The sequence below is a fragment of the Takifugu flavidus genome, chromosome 8 (assembly GCF_003711565.1).
Source record: "Takifugu flavidus isolate HTHZ2018 chromosome 8, ASM371156v2, whole genome shotgun sequence".
In the NCBI taxonomy this organism is placed as follows: domain Eukaryota; kingdom Metazoa; phylum Chordata; class Actinopteri; order Tetraodontiformes; family Tetraodontidae; genus Takifugu; species Takifugu flavidus.
The window spans coordinates 4753290-4777203 of NC_079527.1; the positions used below are offsets into that span (position 1 = coordinate 4753290).

The 23914-nt window shown below is 48.1% G+C and overlaps 1 protein-coding gene and 1 long non-coding RNA gene across 5 annotated transcripts in view; one reads left to right on the forward strand and one right to left on the reverse strand.

The window, feature by feature from the left end:
- Positions 1-23914, reverse strand: part of soga1 (suppressor of glucose, autophagy associated 1) — a 47600-nt gene that overhangs the window by 4559 nt on the left and 19127 nt on the right. Inside the window, exons 5-22 of one of the 2 annotated variants that reach the window (XM_057039921.1) lie at positions 14468-14530; positions 12154-12321; positions 11782-11935; positions 10899-11454; positions 10528-10780; positions 10152-10379; positions 8030-8161; positions 6277-6387; positions 5889-6119; positions 5638-5754; positions 5039-5206; positions 3240-3395; positions 3012-3128; positions 1657-1721; positions 1472-1574; positions 836-1384; positions 382-646; positions 72-290 (exon numbers count right to left, since the gene is read on the reverse strand). In XM_057039921.1, coding sequence (XP_056895901.1) covers positions 72-290; positions 382-646; positions 836-1384; positions 1472-1574; positions 1657-1721; positions 3012-3128; positions 3240-3395; positions 5039-5206; positions 5638-5754; positions 5889-6119; positions 6277-6387; positions 8030-8161; positions 10152-10379; positions 10528-10780; positions 10899-11454; positions 11782-11935; positions 12154-12321; positions 14468-14530 — 3655 coding nt within the window. Of the gene's footprint in view, positions 1-71; positions 291-381; positions 647-835; positions 1385-1471; positions 1575-1656; positions 1722-3011; positions 3129-3239; positions 3396-5038; positions 5207-5637; positions 5755-5888; positions 6120-6276; positions 6388-8029; positions 8165-10151; positions 10380-10527; positions 10781-10898; positions 11455-11781; positions 11936-12153; positions 12322-14467; positions 14531-23914 lie in introns of both variants that reach the window. The other variant, XM_057039920.1, reaches the window with a different exon arrangement.
- On the forward strand, positions 5986-21172 carry LOC130529566 (uncharacterized). 3 transcript variants are annotated; one of them, XR_008951610.1, is made up of 6 exons: positions 5986-6126; positions 6316-6399; positions 7229-7343; positions 14820-14915; positions 15438-16141; positions 19787-21172. It is a non-coding gene; the product is annotated as an uncharacterized LOC130529566 (long non-coding RNA). The 3 variants fall into 3 exon arrangements; XR_008951611.1 differs by lacking the exon at positions 15438-16141; XR_008951612.1 differs by lacking the exon at positions 7229-7343.

The following is a 23914-nucleotide window of genomic DNA, read 5'->3' on the forward strand; positions in this document are numbered from 1 at the left end:
GGCGAGAGGATAAGAACAACGCTGGAATCGCGTTTAGGATTTAGTATTTGCCAAAACCAAAATCTTTTCACCTCCATCGACCCTCCAGAGCGACTCTGTGCTTCCTGAGTGTTCCACCACACTGAAGAGGCTGGACAGGCCGTCGGTGAGACCGCTGAGGACAGGGCTGTCTCTGGTGGTGGTGGAGCGAGCCCAGGCGGAGCCCCCACCCCCACCCATGCTCCTCTGCTGTAGGTTCCACAGGCTGCGGTCCCTGGAGGTAGAGCTCCCATCCAGCCTGGAGGTGGAGCCTAAAATCAAAAGCGTGTGATTTGATCGTTGCTGCTCCAGTCCGAGGCGCTTCTAAAACACGCCGACTCCTGTTTGGTGCACTTGACCAACCTGAAGACACTCGGCGTTGGAGTTTTGGTGAGCCGTACTTGGGCGAGCAACAGGGCCTCTCGATGCGACCGTGGACTTTGTCCAGCGACGTGGATATCTGCCGGGTTCGGGCCGAGGCCAGCGTGGAGGTAGTGGCGGATGAGGGGCGAGGAGACCAGGCTTTGGTGTGTAAAGCCACTCCTCGGCTGCTGGGGAGATCCGTTTGGAGACCGACGCTGACGTTCTGCGACGTGGTCTGCGTGGACCTGGAGGACATGTTGACCATCTGGGTGGAAAATGGAAAGCGACAGTGAGGGGTCCTGCTCTGTGACTGAAGCGTGACCTCCTTTCTTAAGATGTGTCTTGGAGGTTACCCGTAACAGAACACCACCCAGATGTAACTACAGCGGAGAACATTCTACAATGAGATTATCTGGTACAGAACTCTGATGGGTTTAACTGTTCAAACATCTACCTGACTCCCAGATTCCTTGGTGGATTTCCTTTCTAGGGAGGAAGAGCGGATGGCCTGCCGGACACAGTTGGTCATTTCCTTCATATCATCACTCAAGTTGGCGGAAATCTCGCCGATCTCCAGGCTGTGGAAAGCCGGCGAGGGCGGCATTCCATCCACTAAACTGCTAACCGAGCCGCCAACACCGTTACTGACAATGCTGGGAATGGAGCCAGTAAAGCAGCCGCTCCTGCTCTCCAGCAGCTCCCTGTGCTGCGTGGACAGCGAGCTCAGCCACTGTTCGTACGAGGATGAGTACGCCAACGCGGGCTGCTGGGCCTCCAAGGATTCCACCCCATCTGTGCTCCTGAGTTTGACCTGCTCTTTGGCGCCTGTGGTCCTTCTCTGTTGCTCCATGCGTCTAATTGCTGGAGGGCTGTAGTAGATCCTGATGCCGGTGCGGTCTGGAGCGGTGAAGCTCCGCTGGACAGACTCCAGGTCCAGCTCTGATCCCACCAAGCTGCTGCAGGAGCCATCCCAGGTTTTGCAAGTGTTCTCAATCTCAGGGGCCTGAGAGAAACCAGTAGAGAAAACAATATTGGTCTGGGTTTGAGAGAAACTGCACAGTTCATAACTATAAAGGTTTAAAAAACACACCTGATTGCTCAGATAGGTCCAGTTCTTCTTGGACAGGTGACTTGTCTCTGGACAAATTAGAAGAGGTGGGAGCGCAAACGGAGTCCTGTCCCGGCTGCATGTTCTATTGAAGTGAATTGAGAACATTTTATACCAAGTTACAAAACTGCTCTCACCTTAAGTCCACCTAAATAATTTGAAGTTACCTTGGTGATCCGGCACCATTCTTGATGGCTATATCTGCAGAGGACTCACCAGATAATGGCTTTGACTGTAAGAGCAAAAGACAGCATTTAAGTTTAGCAACACGTAACTAATTTAATGAAGAGTCAACTTTGTGTTTGCTAATTTTTTTAAAAATAATAAACTATTCAAATATGCACGTTCATCACTGCAAGTCTGGATTACGCTAAAATCAGTAGATGTTTTCTAGGTACGTCTGTTCCTCCCACTGATCAATTCCTCCAAAATGGTTTGACAAAAAGGAAATAAAGAGAGGAGAGTCATAGCTGTACCGGTCCGTAAGTCAAACCATGATAGTAAGGTAGTAAAAATGCTCGAGGTTGTCTCTTGTTATTAAGGATGTCAGTCCCTGACACGTAACACTGGGATTTGGGTCCTACAAACTGTGCCAGCCTTCCTGTGCAGTCCAGTGGGAGTGGGACGGCATCATACGTGGGAAGGAAGAGGAGGGAGAAGCCGAGGAAAAAGATCAGAAAGGAAAGAGGGTGAGAGTGGGAGGATACGATTATCCTCAGACTGAAAACCTCAAAGGAAGCTGGAGGAGGAGCAGTGACCTACTAACTGCGCCTCAAACGTCTGCGTATTTGTAGGAAAATCTCCCAAATAACGACCTGGATGCACGTGTCCTGGTGAGCTCAGGGTAACATTAAACCTCGGCTTGTACTGTAATAGCTGTGTGGTTAAAGTCACCATCAGTGGAGACGGTAAAGCTGAATTTAGCAACATGCGGTTTTGGGCCACAATTCGCAGCGATGACACAGCAAATCTTTCACTATCCAAAATACCGTCGATACACTGATGGGAAAAAAAGAATTCCTATTTTCTCAAAAGAGAATGTCTCGATCTTTAAGTGACTGTTGTGTCGCCCCCATCTCATACACCACATACTCACGATCACAAATAATTACATTTAAATCAACTATCATTTAAATCAGCTCCCATTTCTGGCCACACTTGTGCCCCTACTGGTGAAACACTGTAACAGCAAACCTTTAAATGGTAAACAGACTGCACACTGATACATATATACACACACACATATATATATATATATATAAAAAAAATATATATATATCTATATATATATATATATTTTTTTTTTGCAGTGACATAAAGTGAGCACCTTGTAACAATAATACTACCGTCGTCAGGATTACATTTTATTATATTCTAAAGAAATCTGGGAAATTACATGAGTCTAGAAATACACAACTAAATAGAAGATGCAATAAAATTTAGATAGCTGGCTGATTTCAAGACATCGGACTTCATTTCTAACCTCCTAATTACACACACACACATGTGCACACACTCCTACCATGCCCTGCTGTGACGTGGCCTCTCTCAGTCTCTGCTCCCACTGAGCTCTCTCCTGACTCAATCTCTCCAGCAGCTCCAGCTTCTCTCTGCCCCAGTTCCTCTCCCCAATCTGCAGCTGAGGTGACAGATGAACATCAGAAGGTGACGCACAGAACATCTGAATATCGACGCCGTCAAAGATTCAGGTTTGACTCCCACTCCTCTCCACATCTGCAGAACATGCTACCTGCTTCGTTAGATCCATCACAGCCGCATAGGACTCAGCCAGGAGGTGCTGGTGCTCTTCGCGCTCCCTCTTCAGCGCCACCTTCAGGTCCGCAGGTTCCAGTGCGTCACTGGCAGACAAAGCGGCTGCTGCCGCTTTTCCTGTTTTTGTCTCGAGCTGGGCAAAAGCAAAAAGATCGTGACCTGGTTGACTCAGCCTGTTTCACACTGATAACATAGTAGGTTGTTTTTATGTGTTTCAGCAATTACGTCACCGAAAATAAATGTTATTAATAATCACTGCATAATGGAAATAATAGTTCTCAATTACAACAATGTTTGATTATAACGTGTTAAAAAGTGAGTGGCACCAAGGTGCTGTGCATATGTAATGAAGCACAATTAGGTGGAGGATGGGGACATCGTGGACAAACATTTGTAAAGGGAAGCCTCTGCCCCCCCCCCCCAAGCGGGTGAGGCAATTCTTGGAAGATCGCGTTTCAAGAGGCAACACCCACGTTGTTTTGTCTTCCCCTGTTCTCTAAATCTCTCCAGTATCCCCCTCTCTCCCCCCAGGCGATCCCACCTGTCGTTTCAAGCTCTCTTGTCCTTCTCTAACGTGCTCTCTGTCACAGTCTTAAGGTGGAAAAACTGCATTCCCTTCTGTCTAGCTACCACACACACACACACCGGGCCCTCAAGTCACCCTCACATGGTGCAGTGTGCGTGCACAGCCCACCCATCCCCTGTGCTTTTTGGCTTGCAGAGTGTTTCTCTTTATTGACGAAGGGGTGCCATTAAATAACGCGGTTTATGGTTGGGGAGTTACGAGCAAAGCGATTCTTTACCCATTTCAGGTCTTTAACGTATACCGCCACTTACTGGAGCCGGGCTAGAGACGATCGTGAACCACTCATCAACATTAATTATGTTTGCTCTGTCAAAACAATTAGTTTTGCTGTGTTAATTACTTTTCCCTGAACGCTTGTTTGTTTCACTGGCTCCAATAGTGAAAAATGTATTTATTTGTAAAACTTTTTAAAAATAAGACATATGCCTATTCAATAAGGGACCAAAGCACTTTAATAAGGACAATATAACATGCATTAATTATTATCCATTGTTAGCAAAGTTAGAGGGCCAATCATACGTATATATGATTCATGGGCAAGAAACTCACGATTCATAGCAGTTACATGTTAGATAGGTTTGAACTGAACAAAGACTACAAAGAAACTAAACTACATATGCATTTAGATTAAACGCTGAGGCCTGATTCATTCCAATGTACCAAAAGAAGTGAGAAAAAACCAAAACCCTTTCTTCTCGCCTTTCCATCTGCGAGTGAATCGCTGGTGCCATTGAGGAAACTGCAGTTGTTTGCAGCTCGTCCTACATACGACACGCACGGCTGATTAAATGCACGCGCGTGGAACAGAGGAGCGCGCTTTGGGCTTCCAGGGCTCGACTGTCTTGTTTATCAGCCTCTGCGGCGGGGATAATTTTCCGTCAGGTGGTTCCACAACTGGGACGACGCGTGAAATTGGGTCAATTTGACAGACGAGGCAGCAGCAGCTGGCGGGAACCTCGCTTAATGCTCGCGTGTGTTCTGATGTGATTCAGCACTGATGGATAAGCACATGCTACGTGCACAGTTTGCGCTACAAACACATCGTACCCATGTGTGATTCAACACACACATGTAACCTGGGAGATTCCTTTTGCCCACCAGCAGCTGCAGGTGTGCCTAGGTTTCATTAAAGTGTTAGTAGGGTTCGATTCCCGCAAACAAAAGCATTTCCGTTGTGTTTCCAGTTTTACCTGAGCAACGAGGCTCTTTAGCTCGTTCCTCTCGACCTCCCATGATGCTTTGGCCTTCGCGAACTGCTGGGTGAGTTCCTGGGAGCCTTGTCGTTCCAGTCGCAACTCCCCGCTCAGATCCTGCAGCGCCATCCTCAGGTCCGCCAAGGTGCTGCTGACAGCGCTCGTCTACAGGAGAATACAGGAAACACCTCCAGTAATCATGCGTCTGGAAGATCCAAAATCCATTGGAAGGTGTTCTGGTAGCGGGGGGCAGGAATCCATCAGAGCATTGCCAAGGTACCCTTGAGCAAGTTACTGAACCTCCAATGGGCTTCGCAATGAGTTGGCAACTCATCCAGGGGTGGACTCTGCCTTTGCCCTTTTAAACTGGGATAGGGTCCAGCCCGCCCCCGTGACCCCGAAAGGGATACAGCGCTCAAGACCAAAAGATTTCATTGTTTTAGGAACAAGTTAACGTTTAATTTAATCACCATTACATTCATTATTGCTACCTGAGAAGGCGGAGCTGTAGTAAAACAGCAGCATACTGGACACAGCATGCACAAGTTCATATGGGACGGAGGGTTGTGAGGTCTGATAGCTTGATTATCACCTACCTTGATAGTGGGGCTGAGTGGTTGTTCGTCTGAGGCCACCCTTTTGTCGCTCTGGTGGGCGGGGCTTGTCAGGTTCTCCTCCTCCAACAACAGGTAGAGGTCCTTCAGACTGTTCATCTAAAGAAACAACATATAGGATGGTGTCATTTTCATGGGCTGAATGAAGAGTAATTCACACATCAGGTTTGGTTGCGGGGGGAAGGCTCCTTGTTTGATGTTTACGTGGCACAACCTTTCCCACAGCCCCGTACCTCCAGAATGTCCTTCCACTCCGTGTCCTTCTTGCAGCCCAGCCTCCATTGTTTGAGGAAGCAGCGCAGCTTGAGGCTGAGCAGCAATAAGGCCTGTTTCAGGTGCTGGGACTCCTGCACCAGCAGAGTCCTCTCCTGACTCCACAGCTTCTGCTGCAGCCGAGCCTGGAGGCCCAAACTCTGCACCTGGAAATCCCTCCGCAGCAGAGCCTTCTGGTGCTCCTCCTGCAGCTGCCAGGTAAAGAACATTTCAAAGCAGTTCTTCATTTTAAAATAAAATATGTCTCATTGTAGAATATGATAGGAGCAGAATGTCCTCCCATGATGCATCAGATAGCTTGCATGCACCGGTTCGAGCAGCTCATGGAATCTTATCTTCCAAACTTACTTGCATAAGCCTGAGTGTTGTTTCCATTTCATCATCCAGCTTCTGCAGCTGCCCGTTGGCTGACTCCTCCATGTTGGACTGACTACCTCGGAAGGCACTGGACTGGACATGCTGGAGATGGAAGTAAGAACAAAATATCATTGATTGAACAGGACTGGCAATACTAATAAAACAGGTCAGAGAAGCGTAGTGACAAGCTCGACAAATGCTAAACATTTACGTGCTACCCTAACCTCCTCTTGCGCAACCTCCCCACGATGCTGTTTGACCGCGACCCATCGACCCACCTCAGTACCACTAATGTCCTCTTTCCCCCTCCAGTGGGCTCCTGCTCAGCCCTCCATCACCCTCCACCCCACCCTCAGACGCTGCCATCTCACTTTTGAAGCGGCTCATTTACTGTGAAGAAGAGCGCAATTGCACTTTATCCATCATCTGAGCAAGCGTGCGTGCTTTAACGGCATCCCATAATGCAATAAATGAACGCATGCATCAGTGTGCGCATTACATTTTAAATGAGTGTTGCGATTTAAAGGGCTCCAAAATTAAAGTGCGAGAGTTAATTCCAGAAGCTCTCAGCTTGGAAAATATGCAGAGACATCCACCGTCACCATGGAGACACGCCATCAACCGGTCATCCAAACAAAAGACTTCTCTTCCTGTCCCACACCCGACAGTGAAGTCATTGTTTGCGCTTGTTTACGCTACGGCGTTGCTAACGCTAAAACCACGCCGGCTACAACACACGTGTGTGCGCCTGCATCGCTGTAACTGAGCCTTTGGTCACCCAGGCCGCGCGTACGTTGGATGAATCAGCGCACGACGTCCTGAACACAAGCGCCCTCCTTTCTCTGTTATTACTTTTGAAAAACTTCTGCAACTTATCAGACGTTTTCTTCCTTCCATCAGTTTAGTTGTCGTCAGGCTGACATGTATATTTGTCCAAAAACAGGAAAACACCACGACCGACTCCTTCTAATCGGGAATGCAGCTGTGTGAACCACATGACATCATTAGCAGAAGAAGCCAGCGGCTGAATCTCAGGGTTTACTGGATTAAAAAGTGGAGTGAGTGCTCTGTGTATCTCTAAGGGTTAGAGACAGCTCTGTCTGCGTGATGAGCAGCGATGCATCAGGCAGATAGTAAATAATAATAATAATAATAGACATGAGGTTAGAGAGAAATGACCTCAGAGAGAACCAGATAGTCTGTAAATCTTCCCTGTTATATCGGGAACATGTGTGCATCACAGTCAGACCAGGCATGGAATTGCCCACTTTCTCTGTTTTCCTATTCTCATTAGTGTGTGTTCAGAGGGTTAGAAAGAGGATCATGTGAGGGTGAGAGGGTGAAAAGAAAACTGCCCTGGGGACAAGCCTGTAAGCCCCAGCTGAGAACAGTACTTTGTACTTTATAGAGTGAATCAATCGTTTCCATAATTTCCATATTTGAGGGAAAGGTTCCGGATGAGAACTTCATTAAAGTTCAACGGAGGGCACGACTATAGATTCACTTTTTCATTACTACAGCAGGCAGGGCCGTGTGCCAAAGGGAAATGAATTCATTCATCCTTTCCTTCTGCTGAAGGATTAGAAGGAGCCACAATTACAGGTGGTCCACCCCTGTAAACGCTTCAGCCGGCACGAGATGCACTTTAATGCCATCAGACTAGCAAACGCAGCCTCACGTCCTGAAACCAGAGCGCTTCTTTAGAGTGCAGTTTGGCTGCACGTGTGTTTGTGCAGTGACCCACCAGCACATCTGCCTCCGTCTCCGCCTGTCCCAGCTGGCTGTTGTCCTGTTTCTGCTGCTCAGTGAGGTCTGATAGATGGGTCTCCTCGGGTCTGCTTTTCATGTCTGGTTCTGATTGGTCCCTGTAATCAGGCTGCTGCGTGCATGGGCAAGTTCATGAAGGAAAAAAAGGAAAAATAATGTAAAATCATAGAGGAGAAGAGGCGAGACGGGGAGGAGGAGGAGAAGTCGTGGAACAAAACGGACAGTGATGGAAAAGAAAGAAAGAAAGGACAAGACGACACAAGAAGACAAAAATTTAAACCAAAATCGTGTCCGTGCGTATGATGAGTGTGAATCTCACAAGACGAAGAAAAGGATGTAGAGAAAAAAGAGCTTGGTCAGAGAGGAGAAAGACAGGGTGGAGAAGAGACCAAACAGGAGGATGAAGGGGAGAATGAAGGCCTGGAGAGGGAGAGGAGGACCCAGACATCCAGGTACGGAGAGAAAGGGGAGACAGCGATGGGGAGGGGGGAGGGGGGAAAACCACGGATGGACGGGGCAAGAGAAGGAGTAAGGCGGTTAGAATGACAGGTCGGAGCAAGCAAACGGGTGGGCGAGCAATTCAGTGAGAAGATACGGGTGCAGAGGAAAAAGGAGGGAAGAGCGCGGGACAAAGAGGGAGGTGAGGTGAGGTGGGAAGTGGGGAAAGGTTGAGGCGTGAAAGAGGGATGGGGGTGTGAAGTGCAGCCGGTGATGGTGCCCGTGCAGAGGGGAAGGGGGGAGGAGGGAGAGAAAAGAAAAGGGAGGAAAGATCGGAGGGGTGTTTGGACTCAGAACCGGCCTCTAATGGAGTCTTAACATTAAAATGTCTAATTCCACAATTAACTCGGATTTGAAGTGAATTAAATCCGTACTCCAGATTTATTTATTGAACAAAGAATCTGCTCTTTCTGCCAAACAGACAAAAACAACCAACGCGGCGTTGAAACCGAATGATCAAGTCTTAAGTCAACAAAATCCCACATGACTGACTCACAGTAAAAAACTTTAAAATTGGGTTTGAAATTTAGACATTTAAGATAAATGCACATCTGGATTTACTGGTAGAACGATGCTTAAAAGAGTATACCTTCATTTGCATGATTAAAAGCTGAGAAAGTGTTAAAACATTCCCATCTGAAGGTCTATAAAACTGTATTAATAGAGGTAACGGGCCTGGGTTAGCTAGCTAGCATGTTACTCAGCTACTCAGAAACAGTGATCTTGTTAATTACCGGTAAAATAATAATTAAAACAGGAAGTTTCTTCCATTTTGTTTCCTTTTCTGCAGACTCTAAAAGAAACTGCACACACGAATATTTTCCCAGTCAATTTTCTGTTGGATTTGCAGAGAAATAAAACATTTTAATAGTCTGTCTGTTCAATCATCTACAGTTTGGGATTGAATAAAGAGCTAAAATAGAATAGATCAACATTTAAAGTCATTTGAACCAAAAGAGCGACAAACTTCTGGCTTGCTTGGAGCCATAAGTCATAATCATGCTGCTGCCTCCACATTCAGCGCAGTCACACATTTGGACTGCAGATAAGTAGAGATTATAATTGTTTTTACATTGTGTGGCGGACAATCTGCAAATGAATAGTGCCATATCAGTTCTTAAGAATTTCGCTGAATCCACACAACCAGCAGGCTCCATTCGAGGCCCAAAGCAGCATATGCACACCAGGTCAGGAGCGGAGCGGCATGCAGACGGCACGGGTAAAACTGGGTGGAGACGTTTACACTAGCAGCTCAAATCTGAACACGTCCGAGCCAACAAGCACCGGAGGGTGTTTTGTTCATTCAGAGTTTCGTTTTTAACTCCATCTCTTGGGCCAAAGGTAATGAAAAGCCCATAATTTGCTTCGTGCTGCGGGCGAATCATCAGATTTGATTGTGTAGTGTAAATCCATACTCCAGACTTAAAATTAAAGCAGCGGTTCGGATGAGCATTAGGGGTGTTGTTCAGCCAAAACATGATAAAACTCTGAACCTTGAATAGAAAAAGCAATATAAATTAAATTCCAGCAGAAATAATCACTGATAACGGAAAGAGAAAGGGTGTGAAAGGTGTGAAGAGGAGGATGTCCTTCGCGTTTACCTTCTCTGCAGGGTTGGCTCCATCCTGGGTGTTGTCAGGGCAGGGGAGGGGGCTGCCGTTGGGGGCCGGGGGAGACTCTCCGCCCTCCTCAGTGTCCTTTCCTGCGGCGGGTTTCACCAGGCCGTCCACCTGCTCCACGAACGCCTGGAGGTGTGCGTGCAGGGCCTGGAGCCTGCTGGTCAGAGCGGCGACCAAAGGCCGCTCCACCAGATCTGAGAGCTCCGAAATCTGGGCAACAGAAAAGATCTCATCGGTCAGTGGTTGTTGGAAGCCCAGAGGGCTGCTGAGAAAATGGAAACAAACATTAAAAGTGGAGGTCGAACACTTGAAAAAGGCCTTTCAAAGGGTGGTGTGACTTCTCTGGGAGGACGCCTACCTGGCTGTGGGGCTTGTCCAGGTCGTCCGGGGACGTATGGAGGCAGCTGGACTCCGGGGAGGTCAGGAGCTGTATTGCTGTAGAAACCAGACGAGCCTGGTCCCTCATGGCCAGCAGGACGTTGTGGTCCTTCTGCCCCAGGCACTCGTGGAGCGCTGCTGCTGAGTCGGCTGCGTTCTCGGCCTGCTTTCTCCGTTCCTTGACCTCCAGGGTGTTGTTCTCGCCCCCCACGGGCTCTTTGCGCTGGGATGGGCTGTGCAGAGGTAAAACCGCTTAGTCGGACCTGCTCAACCACTCAGGAGACCACCACGAGGAATAACGCTCCTCTTGACAAATGAAATCTTCGATCAGCACTGAGAGAACCCGACTACCTGGTGGGAAGGCACTCGGCTGAATCCCCGGCCTCCGCATCGGTGTCCAGGGCCAGACGCAGTGAGGACGAGGAGGGGGAGTGGTAGGAGGCCAGGTCGCAGCGCTGCAGGTTGGAGAGCAGCACGCGATTCTCGTACTGCAGCTTCTTAACCTTCCCGCTCAGTTCCCCGATCTGGAGCCGGGCCACCCGGAGCTCCTCGTCCTGGGCCGGCGCGTCCGTGCTGATGAGCACCGCCCCGTCCTGTAAGGCGTGGACGGGACTGTCGTTGAGCAGCCCGTCGGCCAGCGATGACAGGGAGCTGGGGGACAGCGCGGACGCCGGCGGCGGGAGGTCAGATTTGTAGCGGTTGATCTCGTTCATGAGGAGCTTGTTCTGTTCCTCCATCTCGATTAAAGATCTCCTCAGCAGCTCCGCCTCCTCCTCCACGAACTGAAGGTGTCGCTGGAGCTCCATGACGTTCTCAGAAGAGGCCCCTCCGCCAAGAGCCACAGCACCTCCAAGGCCGACGCCGGTGCCGAGACCACCGCTAACACCGGCGAGATCCTGAGGACCATCTAGACCCAAGACATTTCGGTGTTGGTGGGAATATGCAATGAATAAAAGTCAAAATGAGCCACTAAGCCGGGGCTAAAGGTCACCCTTTACATCGCGGCCCTCCCATTTTACTGTACTGGAAAGTGCCGCCTTGTTTCCTGCCATTGTTTCAAAGTACGACAACGCTACAATTAGACTGATTCATATCTATAAATAGAGAAGCTCATGTTTGTTTACCATATTTCATAAGACTGACTGTGACATTGCCAATGTTGTGCAATTTGTGCACACATTGAATGAAATCGTTTACTTTTTCACTCGTATGAATATCGTGAGTTCCATCTGACCTTGTGGTGCCTTCATGTCCTCCATCTCAGCACGGAGGCCCCGGTTCTCCACCTCGAGCTCCACAATGCGCCGGCTCAGCAGGTTGGCCTCCTCCTCCACCAGCTTCAGGTGAACCCTGATCTCCGCTTCGCGGGTGTGGGGGGAGTCGGCGACCTGTTGAGTGAGACACGCTAATCAACAGTCGGCCGAAGTCACAAACTCAGATCGGACGTGGGAGGATGTTGCACAGCCTGGAAAAGTTGGAAAAACCGTACCAGTAAGGAAGAAGAACCCAGCCTTGGACTTCCTGTTTCATGGTCATACCTGCCAATCTGTCGCCGCTAACGCGCTCAAAACTCATCTGGCCATGTTCCACGCTCCGTCTCACTCACCTCCTCCACGGTCAGCGAGGCGTTGACGTCCCCGTAGAGTGACCTGTACTTGGCCAGCTCCTCCTTCATGGCCTCGCTGTCTTTCACCAGCTTGGTCAGCTTCTTGCACATCAGCGCCGACTCCTCTTTAGCAAAATGGAGCTGACACTTCAGGTCTGAGCTGTCCTCCTGCAGCGGCGGGTGCAGAGACAGGAGAGCCAATTTAACCACACGACAAGAGGAGGCGGCATCAACGTCCATCAAGGGTGACATTTAACTGGAATGGTTTGAGGCGTCAGAGATACTAAGCCGTGATGCTAATCCTTTCGTTAATAGCTATTTATAAAAGGCTAGCGTAAATGTTAGCTTCACGCTGTTGACCGAGTTGAGAAGCAGCCGTTAAATCTTCCCCGAGGCGCTAAATTAGTCAGAAGCTAGAGGTCACGTGTGAAGCGTGTGAGGATTTAGTCAGAGGGCTTTTTCTGCGGGCTTGTCTAAACCCTGAGCCCTGTGATGCTCGTCAGCATTGTGTTGATCTACAGATCTATAAACAATCAAACGCTGAGGTTGGAGCCACCTGGTTGCTAAGAGCTAGCAGTTCAGGGAGTCAGGACACAGTGATGCCACTTCAGTGTGCAGCGCTTTATCTGCCACTTGCTGGCTGACCTGCGCCTCTCTGCCAGTGGACATTTGCGTAATGGGTGCTCAATAATGCAAATGTCCTGTACTGTAGGCTTACATTAGCAGTCATAGAGTCCTTACCAGGGGACAGCGGTAGAACAAACACACAGATGCAGCCTGACTGTATCTGTATCTGTGTTATAAATTGAACTTTAATGGGTTTTTATCACCATTTGCATACATTTGCAGCATTTGTGCATTTAGATTTAATCAATGATCACTGTTGCAACACCTGCAGCTGCATGTAGCAATAAAGGCTGAGTCACACTCTCTGTTGGTAGAGGTGTGGCCGACGGTTCTACTTTGTCTCGTTTTGTATCAAAAACTCATGAGCCCCCCCCCCACCACCGTACCTCCCGTTTCTGCTCTCATTGGGTGTAGCTCTGTTTACATCATTGAGATATCTAGCACGCCAGATATCCAGCATCAATGTTCACACTTAAAGAACGTCGCGCCCCAATTTGGGGGAGGAGACCTTACGACTGGGCTAAAATCCTGTAGTGGGATCAGGGCTGAAGACGTGTTCGGATTTAAGTGTCACTCAAAGTGCTGAAAGCGCTCCCATTTTTCCACCTATAGCCGTGTATGTTCTTAGCTCCTTTTAAAACTCATGACCCCCCCCCGGCTGCCTGTCTCCCCATTGCTGCTGCCCCAAGCCCGCGCACACGTTCCTCGCGAGCGGCCCTGTTTGTTCTACACCCTGTGGAGTGTTTCCAACGGCATGAAACGAGCCGCGGATTTGAAGCCATTTATGGTTTGTGCTTTTGAGCGGAGGCACAGCCGGCTGAGAGAGACAGTGGAGAGTTACTGTGTTTATGGTATATTTATAGCCGCCCTGTAAAACCATACACTTCTAATGCTGAGTATGTGGCAGGTAAGGTCACTAAAGTGGCATTTGTCTCCCCAAAGTGTTATGGCTAAATTCCACAACTCAGTCAATGTGTGGATTTGACTATTACTAAATGGTGTATTAAAATAAATGAACACAACAGTTTTAGCCCAAGGGGACGATAACCACACATGCCATAAACCCTCGTCTCCCAGCATTTCATTAAAGTTGAGTGTTTTTTACAGGTGAAAAACTCTTGACTAAGTAAACTGACAGAATAATGGATCTGGATAAATCCTGGGATCCCTGAAGGAAATGGGTCAAAGGGACGTTTCAGACAGGTGGCAGCAGAAAAACCTGCTGCGTTTGGTCTGAGGTCCAGTTGTTGCGGGGCAGGAGAAGAAAGAAGGAAGCTGTTACAGACACTGAAGGAGACACCATGCGTCTAAGGTGCTCCTTTTCAGTCTTCTCTCATGGGGGTGTGTATTCCACTTCGTGACCTTGCAGCATATTTACATCCCGTGTCCCTGCCTTCAGGAACTGCGCAGCTAACTAAAAAACTGCTCTGAATCTGATGGAAACGATCCCTCTGACGCTGTTTCAGCTGTTACAGTTACAGAAAGATGGCAGCAGCCTCATCCAATGCTGACACACACACGAAAAAACCCTCAACAAGCACCAAAAACACTAAATGTATTCTCACGCAACTAAAATCAAGACTCAATGTCTGGACCCTGCAGTCTGCTCCAGGATCAGTTGGCTTCCTTTGTCATGTCATTGTGTGTGTGTGTGTGTGTGTGTGTGTGTGTGTAGTTCTGTTATCACCTGTGGACAAAGCTTCTTGTCGGGCTTGTTAGTCGGCCTTGCCGCTCGTTTCTTCTGGGAGTTCTGCAACAGAGAGCGAGATTAGTGAGTGAGAGACAAGGCGGCTGTTTGCCATCTCTGATTTAAAGCTTTGGATATTATTTTCATGCGTGTTCAATTCATCGGGGGTCCGAAAGAAGCAACTCAGGGAGCCGAGGCTAACGGAGCCAACGGGGCCGACGAAAGAGTGACGGAGAAAAATCAATGGAAATGACAAAAAAAACAAAGAGTGGACTGATCGTTAATGCTCACACCACTCAACCTCCCAATCAGAGCTAATCATGATCGCTCTCTCTCCCACACACACACACAGGAGATGCTGCAGTGTACCGGTAAGTGGCACTGCTCATAGGGATCCATCCGTTTCCATAGCAACAAGCCACTTTCTCTGCAATGAACAACAATAAAGGTGAGAACTCTCAGCCTCTTTCTTCAATACGTTCCGGCACGTCTGGGAGCAGAGCATCACCGCAGACAGCTGTTATTTTAATTCCTCATTCTCTTTCATTCTGACCTCTCGTCAGTCCGTTTTCTGACCTTTGATCTTTATTTCTCTATTCATTTCCCTCTTCTCTCTTAACCCACTTTGCAAACATGCAAACAGTTTAATAATGACTGATCGATCTGTGTGCCTGATCATGGAAGGCCTGACTGGCTGCAGGCCGTTGGAATGATCCATCCCATTCAGACGCGTCGAAGCCAATGCTAACATCCAAACATGCGGAGGTCCTCTTGTATCGATGTTCTTTCAATGTTACACAGATGAAGTAGAAACCAAGCAATCAACTAATCGAATGCACATCAGGCTCCGCTCATATCACTGCACACGTCGTATACACACACACATGCTAACACACACACATGCTAACACACTCATGGGTTCTCATATTTCAGCCTAAAGCTCTACAATTCCACTGTTCTACTGTTGCAGGTGAGATAACTGGCATCCGATCGTATCTCCAACCGCTTCTGCTTCTGTCTTCTGCCTCTCCATCCTCAGAGATTTTGCTCTCCCGTCTTCTTATCTATATTTATGGCCCTCTGAGCAGGGACGGGAATCTAATGGGAATATTGAAAAGACGGCTGGAAAAGCCTTCAAAAAGACTGGTGGAGAACAAGCAGAAAGAGACGGGTGGAAAGAGATCTTATCATCCCTCCGTCACGGACAAGGGAGCACAGCGTGACCTCTCCTCCCGCAGATCCAATCTGATCTGGAGCCTGATCGGCCTCCATGCTCAGAGTGCAGAGCAAAGACCTGACGTTACATGTTGAAGAAGGAAGGTAAAATGTGCCAAGAAGAAGAGGGAGAAAGGAACTCCTGAAGACAGAGCAACACTTGTACATGAAAACAGAGACAGATAGAAACATTCCTGGGCTGGGATGCAGGGTGACAGAGCGGAGAAACGTCCCGGGAGCTTTTACGGCCGGGCCGATATTTTTAGCAACAAAAAGGTTTTAACAGCCTTGTCAGGTTACGGCCCGTCACACAGGTTCACCGCGACAGGAGATGGGACCGCCGTGGACGAGCCGGGAACAGAGGACGCCGCGCAGAACTAATCCGATTTTCCCTCACCTGAAGCGACCGGAGTACCGTGAATCCCAGAGTTGCTGCTTTACTATGTCAAACAATAGACGGTACAGAAAATAGAATCATGTTTCCTTCACATGCTTGTTGAGGCTTTTATTTGTTTTAAAGCTGAGGACAAAAACGGCCAAATCTCTTATTTAACATCTAATCTATACAGACTACATAAATAGGAGTTTCACCGCTTGGTGAGTGGACGTTTATCTGTTAATCCGTGGAAAGAGAGACAAGTTGGCATTCTAAAAGGAGCGGACACTCCCATTACCGCATCATGACCACATGGAACCGTGTGTTTGTGTGTGTGTGTGTGTGAGAGAGAGAGAGAGAGAGAGAGAGTGACAGATGGAGCCAGAAAAAACGATGGGACTTTTGCTGATTTGTTCAGATCCAAACCCTCATATTTTGATGACAGCTTTTATTGAATTCCTCCGTCTTGGACGAAAGCAGCGCAGACGTCTCTGTGTCTCTGACTGCTCCTCTCGTGGCCAACACACTCCCGACTGCGAACGCTGCCTGCTTCCCTCGAGTTGTGAAAACATTATAATACCCTACAAATGCTGAATAAGGAAATAATCAGGCCGTCCGAGACTCCGGCATAAAGCTTCTCCGGCAGCTGTGGATTTGATAGAGGCTAAACTGGAAGATTCCAGTCTCCAGGTGTTGATAAAACACTGAGCCAGCATCCAAGATAAGACAAATCCTGAAGGTCAGGTCAGTAATGGTCCTGTCAGTGTGTTTGGAAGAAAACAAGCAGCAACTGAGAAGTGCTGAAGCTCGTTGAGACAGATTGAGACAGGGAGACGGTCACGGACGGATCAAAACTCGAGGCTTTCAGTCGCGTCAACGTGAATGTGTGAAGCCTTAAACAGAGATTCTAATCAGATCAGGAACAAGTGGCTCAAAAAGAGCTCATTTATGGGTAAATATGACTGAACACTGACACTTTCACCGTGCTGCCGTATTGAACTAAATAACAATCCACATTGTTTTAAAAACTCCATTATTGAGCAACATCCTGGATATATAAAACCCTTTAACTCAGTATTATTACAGGACAATGGGATGTCAATTAATCCCAGATGGGTTTAACTGCTGTCATTAAACCAGTAACACAGGTATCACGGAACCACTCACAGGGCTACGGGCCAAGTGTGTTAACAATCAGTTAGCATGTCATTAGCATAACATTAGCAGAAAAGCAAGATTTTAAGTGACTGTTGGGGACACTTCAAGCTAGCAGTCTGTCTCTTCTCAGCTCTCGCTCCAGTCTCTGCCTTTGTCTCTCCTCCAGTAAGTAATCATCAGAACAGCAGACGGTAGCTGAGACAGACGGACCAGTGTCTCCACGCTCCCCTGTTTACTCTAGCTCATCTCATACACACACACACCCTCTGTCTTCTCTGCCGTGATGTGCAAACAAAAGATCAAGAGGCGCAAAATTGAGTAAAAGAAGGACGAGTAGGAGACGGAGATTCATAGTTCTTTGTTCCAGGAACTGCTGCTCGACTCCAGCCACGTCTCAGAGAGAGAGAGAGATTCCAGACCCTGGGCTTATTAAGGCAGTGTGTTAGTGGGTGACCTTGCTCACGCAAACAAGTGCAGCTTTTATAGTGATCTGAATTATTCATGTGTGCGTGTGTTGTTTTCCAATATGCTCAGTTACATATACAGTATACATTCACACACACACACACACACACACATATATATATATATGTCGACTGTATAAGAATAAAAACATGACCCCCGTTTGCAATATCTGTGCAACATCCATGTATGTGGGTGTCTGTGGGGGTGTGTCTGGTGATGTTGGAGGCAGAACAGAGCTACGTCTGCAAGGAACTGTAAGGAATGTGTGTGTGTGTGTGTGTGTGTGTGTGTGTGTTGCAGATGTCAAGCCTCAATACCAATCGCCTTGTTCCCCTCATTCCTCCCCTTCCCCTCCCCCAGTTCCTTCCCCGGGTCCTGTTGCCCCTGGATAAGAGGCTTGTTTTTATAGATGCAAACCGTTTTCTCCATTGTTTATTTCCATGTTACTACCTGTATTATTTCTTCACTTCATGCTGGAACAACAAGGTGTTTTGGAAATAAAAGCCGCTTCGTTTCAAACAGGCACAAATTGCTGCCATTTGACATTTGCTCCATTTCCACAGGCCAAACGTGCACGTTATGATGATAGAATAAACCATAATATCTGGAAAACACTATCGTTCACGTCTTCCGCTGTGTGTCAGGCTCACACATTTGTCGTTACTCGTTAGTAACACGCAGTGAATCAACAATTCACATCTAAACTCTGTGTCAACATGAAACGAGGAGGGTGAGCTCTGCAGAAATTAATATTTGATTGTCTGATTCCCCCCCTCCCCGCTACAGCAAAGGATGCATTTCCCTCCTCCTCTCAACAAGAACCACGGACCGCGATGTGTTGCCGTGGCGACGGCTTTTGCAGCCTGTCGCCGCTGCGCCGTGTCGGTGCCGGTGAAAAGTGGGAGAGGCGGGGGGGGGAAGGGGGGGATGAAGGTCGGGAAGAGATGGGAGAAAAGGGAGGAAATAAAGAACGCAAAAAGGGGGAGGTGGTAGAAGAATCAGGAGCTGTTATTACAGCTGGATGCTCGAACAAACAGCGGACATCAGCAGAAATCAGTCCGGTTTTATAGACGTCTGCAGTCAATATGAGGAAATGTAGAGTTTGGACCGTGGTCGGCCCCTGCGTTCCGGCCAAACTACGGGAAATGAGGGAATCGGTGCATCGCCGCAACGTTTCTGGGGCTTCAGCTTTGTTCAATGTTCCTCCTTTGACCTCTGTGCCAGAGATGGCCTGTGCCGTCCGGGGCCGATGATGGAGCTGACGGGGAGCATCACAGGACAAAGAGACATCAGCGCCATTTCTTAAGTCTCCTGCCCGTGGCGACGCGCTCTGACGGACGATCTGTCACCCCGACACTCACGGGCCAGATTGTGACCGTAATAAAACTGTGCTGACACCGACTCCCCCCCCCATCGATCGGGCGCTCACGCCGCCTTCCTGGGTCCTCGCACGTCTGCTTTCACACTGTTTGACTACAGTCTCAAATAAAACCGCTGCACAGAGACAGCAGTTTAGTCATCTAACTGAAAGTCCCTCAGCGTTGCCCGCCCAAAAAGAAGCAGGCTTTAATCTCAAACTGAGCCAGGATCCTGACCAAAGCAGATGTTTTGGCATCTGTCCGAATGGAAAGGCAAATTAAACCCACGTGAGCTCATCATTTATTGTTTAAAATATCTCCCTTCAAATGGGGTGTGCTGTTGCCGAGCTGCGTGCGCACCCCTGGTTCACCCGCATCAGCGTGATGTCCTCACCGAGCACCTTAAAACACGCAGGGGCACGTCCGCGGAGGCGTTCCCTACTTTCCATAGTTGTGCTGTGGGTCGCCGTCGGAGATGATCGCGACCCCTCTGTGAGCGGCTACAAGTGTTCGGGATGAACAACAAACCTCCTGTGCTTGTTGGGCATCGGCAAACGGCGACACGTTGCTAATTTTAGCTTCGGCAGCTAAATCTGCCACGTTTGCAGGAAATGCGGCTTGTTTACAACGCCGACAGAGTGAGACGTGCACCGTGCGTCGTGCACGTTCATATAGTGAGGATGATGACGGCTCTGTTCATACATTTTGTCAGTCCGTCTCCAACTTCCTTTCTGTTCTCACTTGCAGGCGCCTGAGCTGACAGCGACTGTCTCCACACAGAGAAACCATATGTGACACGAGTGCGACACAGGCCTTGACGCGGCGAGCAACCATCTGCCACGGACCTCGGCAGAAGCACGACGCCGCTCCCCATCGTGGCCTATTAATAGTGAGCATCCTCTGCAGCAACACCTCTCTGTTCTGCTGCAGATAACGGCGCCATCGCGCTGCTCCGTTAACCATTTGGGGGGCGGGGCAGCTCTCTGATGAGGCCAGATTACGACCTGGGTCATAATCCACCATATTAGAGGGATTTAATGCTGAAGCTCCAGTGAGGAAGTAATGGAGAAGTGCCTCAGACAGTATTTTTAGTATCACACTGGAGGAGCAGCGGGAACCACTGTGCGTTTGATTAAAGCAGCCTGAGCCTTTTGTGTTTTGAATAAAAAGGATGTTTGCGCTCCCTGACGACAGAACAACCCCCTCCCCGGTGACCTTTAGCTGCACCTCATGATTTAAAGGTCACACGCATGGGCGCAAAGGTGATGCAGCAAACACAAGGTATCATAAATGGAATCATAATCTTCATAACAGAGCTGTTGTGACTGGATTTTCTCTGTTGTTGAGGGAGTGATAAAAGTCAGACTTCTGCTACTTCAGTGCTCCAGGAATGTGAGAAAATGGGTCATTTTAAGTCCATCAAGACTTAAATATTAACACTTGTTGATGCCATAAACACGTGCTGAAGCTTTATAGTTGGGGGGCAGCTTATGTTGGACACGCTGCTCTGTTTACTGGCTCTGTGTCGGTTGTCATCTTTCTCGCCCTCTGTAATCCTGGCAATCAGACAGGAAATCAAGCAGGATGTGACACGCCGACCTCAGCCTCGACCTCACTCTCTAAGGCAGGGGTGGGCAAATCCAGTCCTCGAGGGCCGGATCCAAGCCAGACTTTCTGTCCTACGGGTAAACACTTTCACCTGGGGTTCCATTTACCTGGTGAAAGCGGTTTCTCCCTGGTAGGATGCAAAACCTGGCTGGATCCAGCCTTCATGGATTGGACTTGCCCATCAGAGGAGGTCAAATCCATTCCTCGAGGGTTGAATTCAAGCCGGGATTTGCATGCTACCAGGCAGGAAATGCTTTCACCAGGGTAAATGGAACCTCAGGTGAAAGTGTTTACAGATAGGACAGAAAGTCTGGCTTGGATCCAGCCCTCCGTGCCCACTAAGGAGAGTGCCGTTTTGTGACCCAGTCTGAGAAGGAAGTCAGCTCACGGGAAAACTGCCACAAGCACTCTTTTTATCATCTGTGGGTGTCATCCAGACATGAAATGTTAAAAATAGCGTGAATACTAAACTGTATTTGTCCATTAAAGCAACAGCTCCACTCTTGGAGGGGGCTCCACTCAATATATATGAAAATTTAGTGACCAAAAATCCATATTACACGATTAAAAAACCCGCATCTGTGCATTCTACATTCTCTCTCCTCTACTCCAGCGACAACAGCAAACCTCCTCAGGGAGAACAGGGAGGAGCAATGATAATGATCGTGGCGCTTTCTTACGGAACAGCAAAGTGTCGAGTCACATTAATCCTGTGCAGAATGTGCAGGAAATGAGACAAGAATGGAGAGGAGAAGAAAACAGTTGAATTATGACCCGGTGACCTGCTGGGAGGGTGTTGGACACTGATACTGGTCCACCACGTATGAAAACGACAGGTGGCGAGCAGCTGTTCAGTTTTTTTTCACCAAAAGCTGCCGAATTGCTAGAATAAATCTATTAATGCCAATTTAAAGGTAAAATAAAACCTTTTTACGCTTGAAAAATATGCTGCCTGTTGGATCTAAAAGGTAGAAAAATAAGCCCAGACAAGAAAAGAAGATGGACTGTTGCCACGTGGCCCCATTTCAGGAAAAAAAGTCAGTATCTTCAAAAGTCCATTTGGTTGTTTTTCTAGTTGCCTGAAATGTGCCATGGCATGACGAACCCAACGGGTTTCTAATTTCAGAATGAAAGACAGAGTTTGGCCAACCTGCGGGTCAGTCTCGATCCTCTGGGTTCCAGAACTTGTTATCTTTCCCCAGTGGATAGTGTTTCTTTCTTTCGCTTCTCTGCTGCGATAACCTTTAATTACGTGGGTGCTGCCCCTTCCAGAGCCCTCCGCCATGCTCAGCCGCATCGATCAGACCGTTTCCAGGCAGCTCGGAGGCAGCCGTTCATTTTGGGCCTCCGTTTGACAGAGTAACAGAAAATGTCCTGACAGAACTCTCTGAGACTGCAGAGAGAATCGCCAGAGTTCCAACTACTCACAAATGACCAATAAAGGCTTCTGTGGGCTTCAGCGCGCCGCTGAAATTATTCATCAATCAACCTAAACCAGCTTATCAAAAAATACCCCAATATTTCAAAACGAGAGCCTTATCATCACTCTCCTATTTGTGATGTGGGTGCCTTCAGAGCGAGCAGCAGCCTATTGGAGGCTCTTCGCCTCACAATATCACTTCATAAATATATGTATATAGAGTATAAATGTACATGCAGATGGTGGCGCATCCTCTATTAATGAACACATATGGCACACGGTAGATTCACGCTGCCACGGGCGAAGTTTGGGCTAATTATGAGAAACCGGTTTAAAGGAAAAGCCAGAGACTGTTTTAAAATGGGGATCAGCACTTTCATAATCAGCGGGGGCTCATTGTGCGAACGGCCAAGTGGGTGATTCATCCCATTTTCCAACTCGCTGTCTTCTGTTTTACGAACGTAAAACGCACCTTCAAAGGCCTCAGCTGTGTGTGAAACAGCAGATCGGGAGAAGGCGCAGGGTAATGAGCTCTGACAGGGAGCGTCTGGGCCGTCCTGCTCTGGCCTTGTGCGCGTCTGTAATGTTATCATTCCCACCATTATCCTTCCTAACAGTTGGCCCTGACGGGAGGGCTGAGGAACATTGAGAGAAAGCAGGTATATGCAGCCGTCCCCGACCCGGACATTCAACAAAGCACCAGTGCTTGACACACAATGACAACGGGATGCATTTAAATGACTCTTTTTACACCTAAAAGATTAAATATTGTGCAAGTACTTTTAACCCATTTAACCTCTTTTCCCATGAATAAATTCTGTCAAACATAGAGTGGTACCGGTGTCCCCTAACATACAAAAGGACAATGATAAATCTTTCCTACCGTCACACACTCCACCGAGCATGTACTCTGCCTGCGCCTCACACACCCTCTGCTCATCTCTGTATTTGATCTAATATGTTTCCATCACTGAGCGCCATCTTCATCCTGAATGAACCCTCTGTTCTCCGTGTGGACATCCTCGGTGTCCTTCACACAGAGGTGCCGCCGCTTCCTTTTTAGCTTATTGACCTCAGTCTCTTAGCTGAGCATCCCCATGTGTTTAAGCAAAATTATGTTTAAATCAGATCAGGTTTGTCATCTTAGTAAAATAATGTGATGGTTGCAATTCTGTGAAATTTCTGTGTCCACTGAACATCTAACACAGGTAAAGGTTGTGAATGGCATCACGTAATGTTCAAAAACATCAGAATCTTGGTAAAGACAATGAGAGGCACAGCATTAGAGCTGGATCAAACCAAAGTTCAACACAATAGGTGCACAACTGCTTATGGATTGGACCTTTTTTTTTTAAAAAAAAACAACTTTTTATTTCTTTCATAATGAAACTGCACGTGTGAACGATGTAAACAACAGACAGGATTGCTCAGACATGTCAGCATCTGTTGCGTGCCTGCTGCAGCTGAGAAGTCTGATCCATCCCTGTGATTTGAAGCCCCACAGTAAACAGTCATTTTCTTCTCTCTCCCTCTGCCCCCCCCTCCTCCTCCTGCCCAGTTGTTAACATGAGGACCCTCGAAGGCTCTTAGTTCAGGCGCAGTCAGAAGGCCTTGCCAGGCCAGTTCCTCCACCAGCATCTAATCCACACTGCTGGGTCAGACAATGTAATTAGTCGCTCAGTTAAGATCCGCTCTGCCTCATTAAGGCACCGATTGCGGTTCTGCAGGACGGCTTCAAGCTCAGGCTACTACTGAAGTCTGGGGGTAAAAACCTATGGAGAAACCACCACTCTGATAATTGTATATATTATATGTGATAATATTCACTTTGTCATTTAAAAACACCG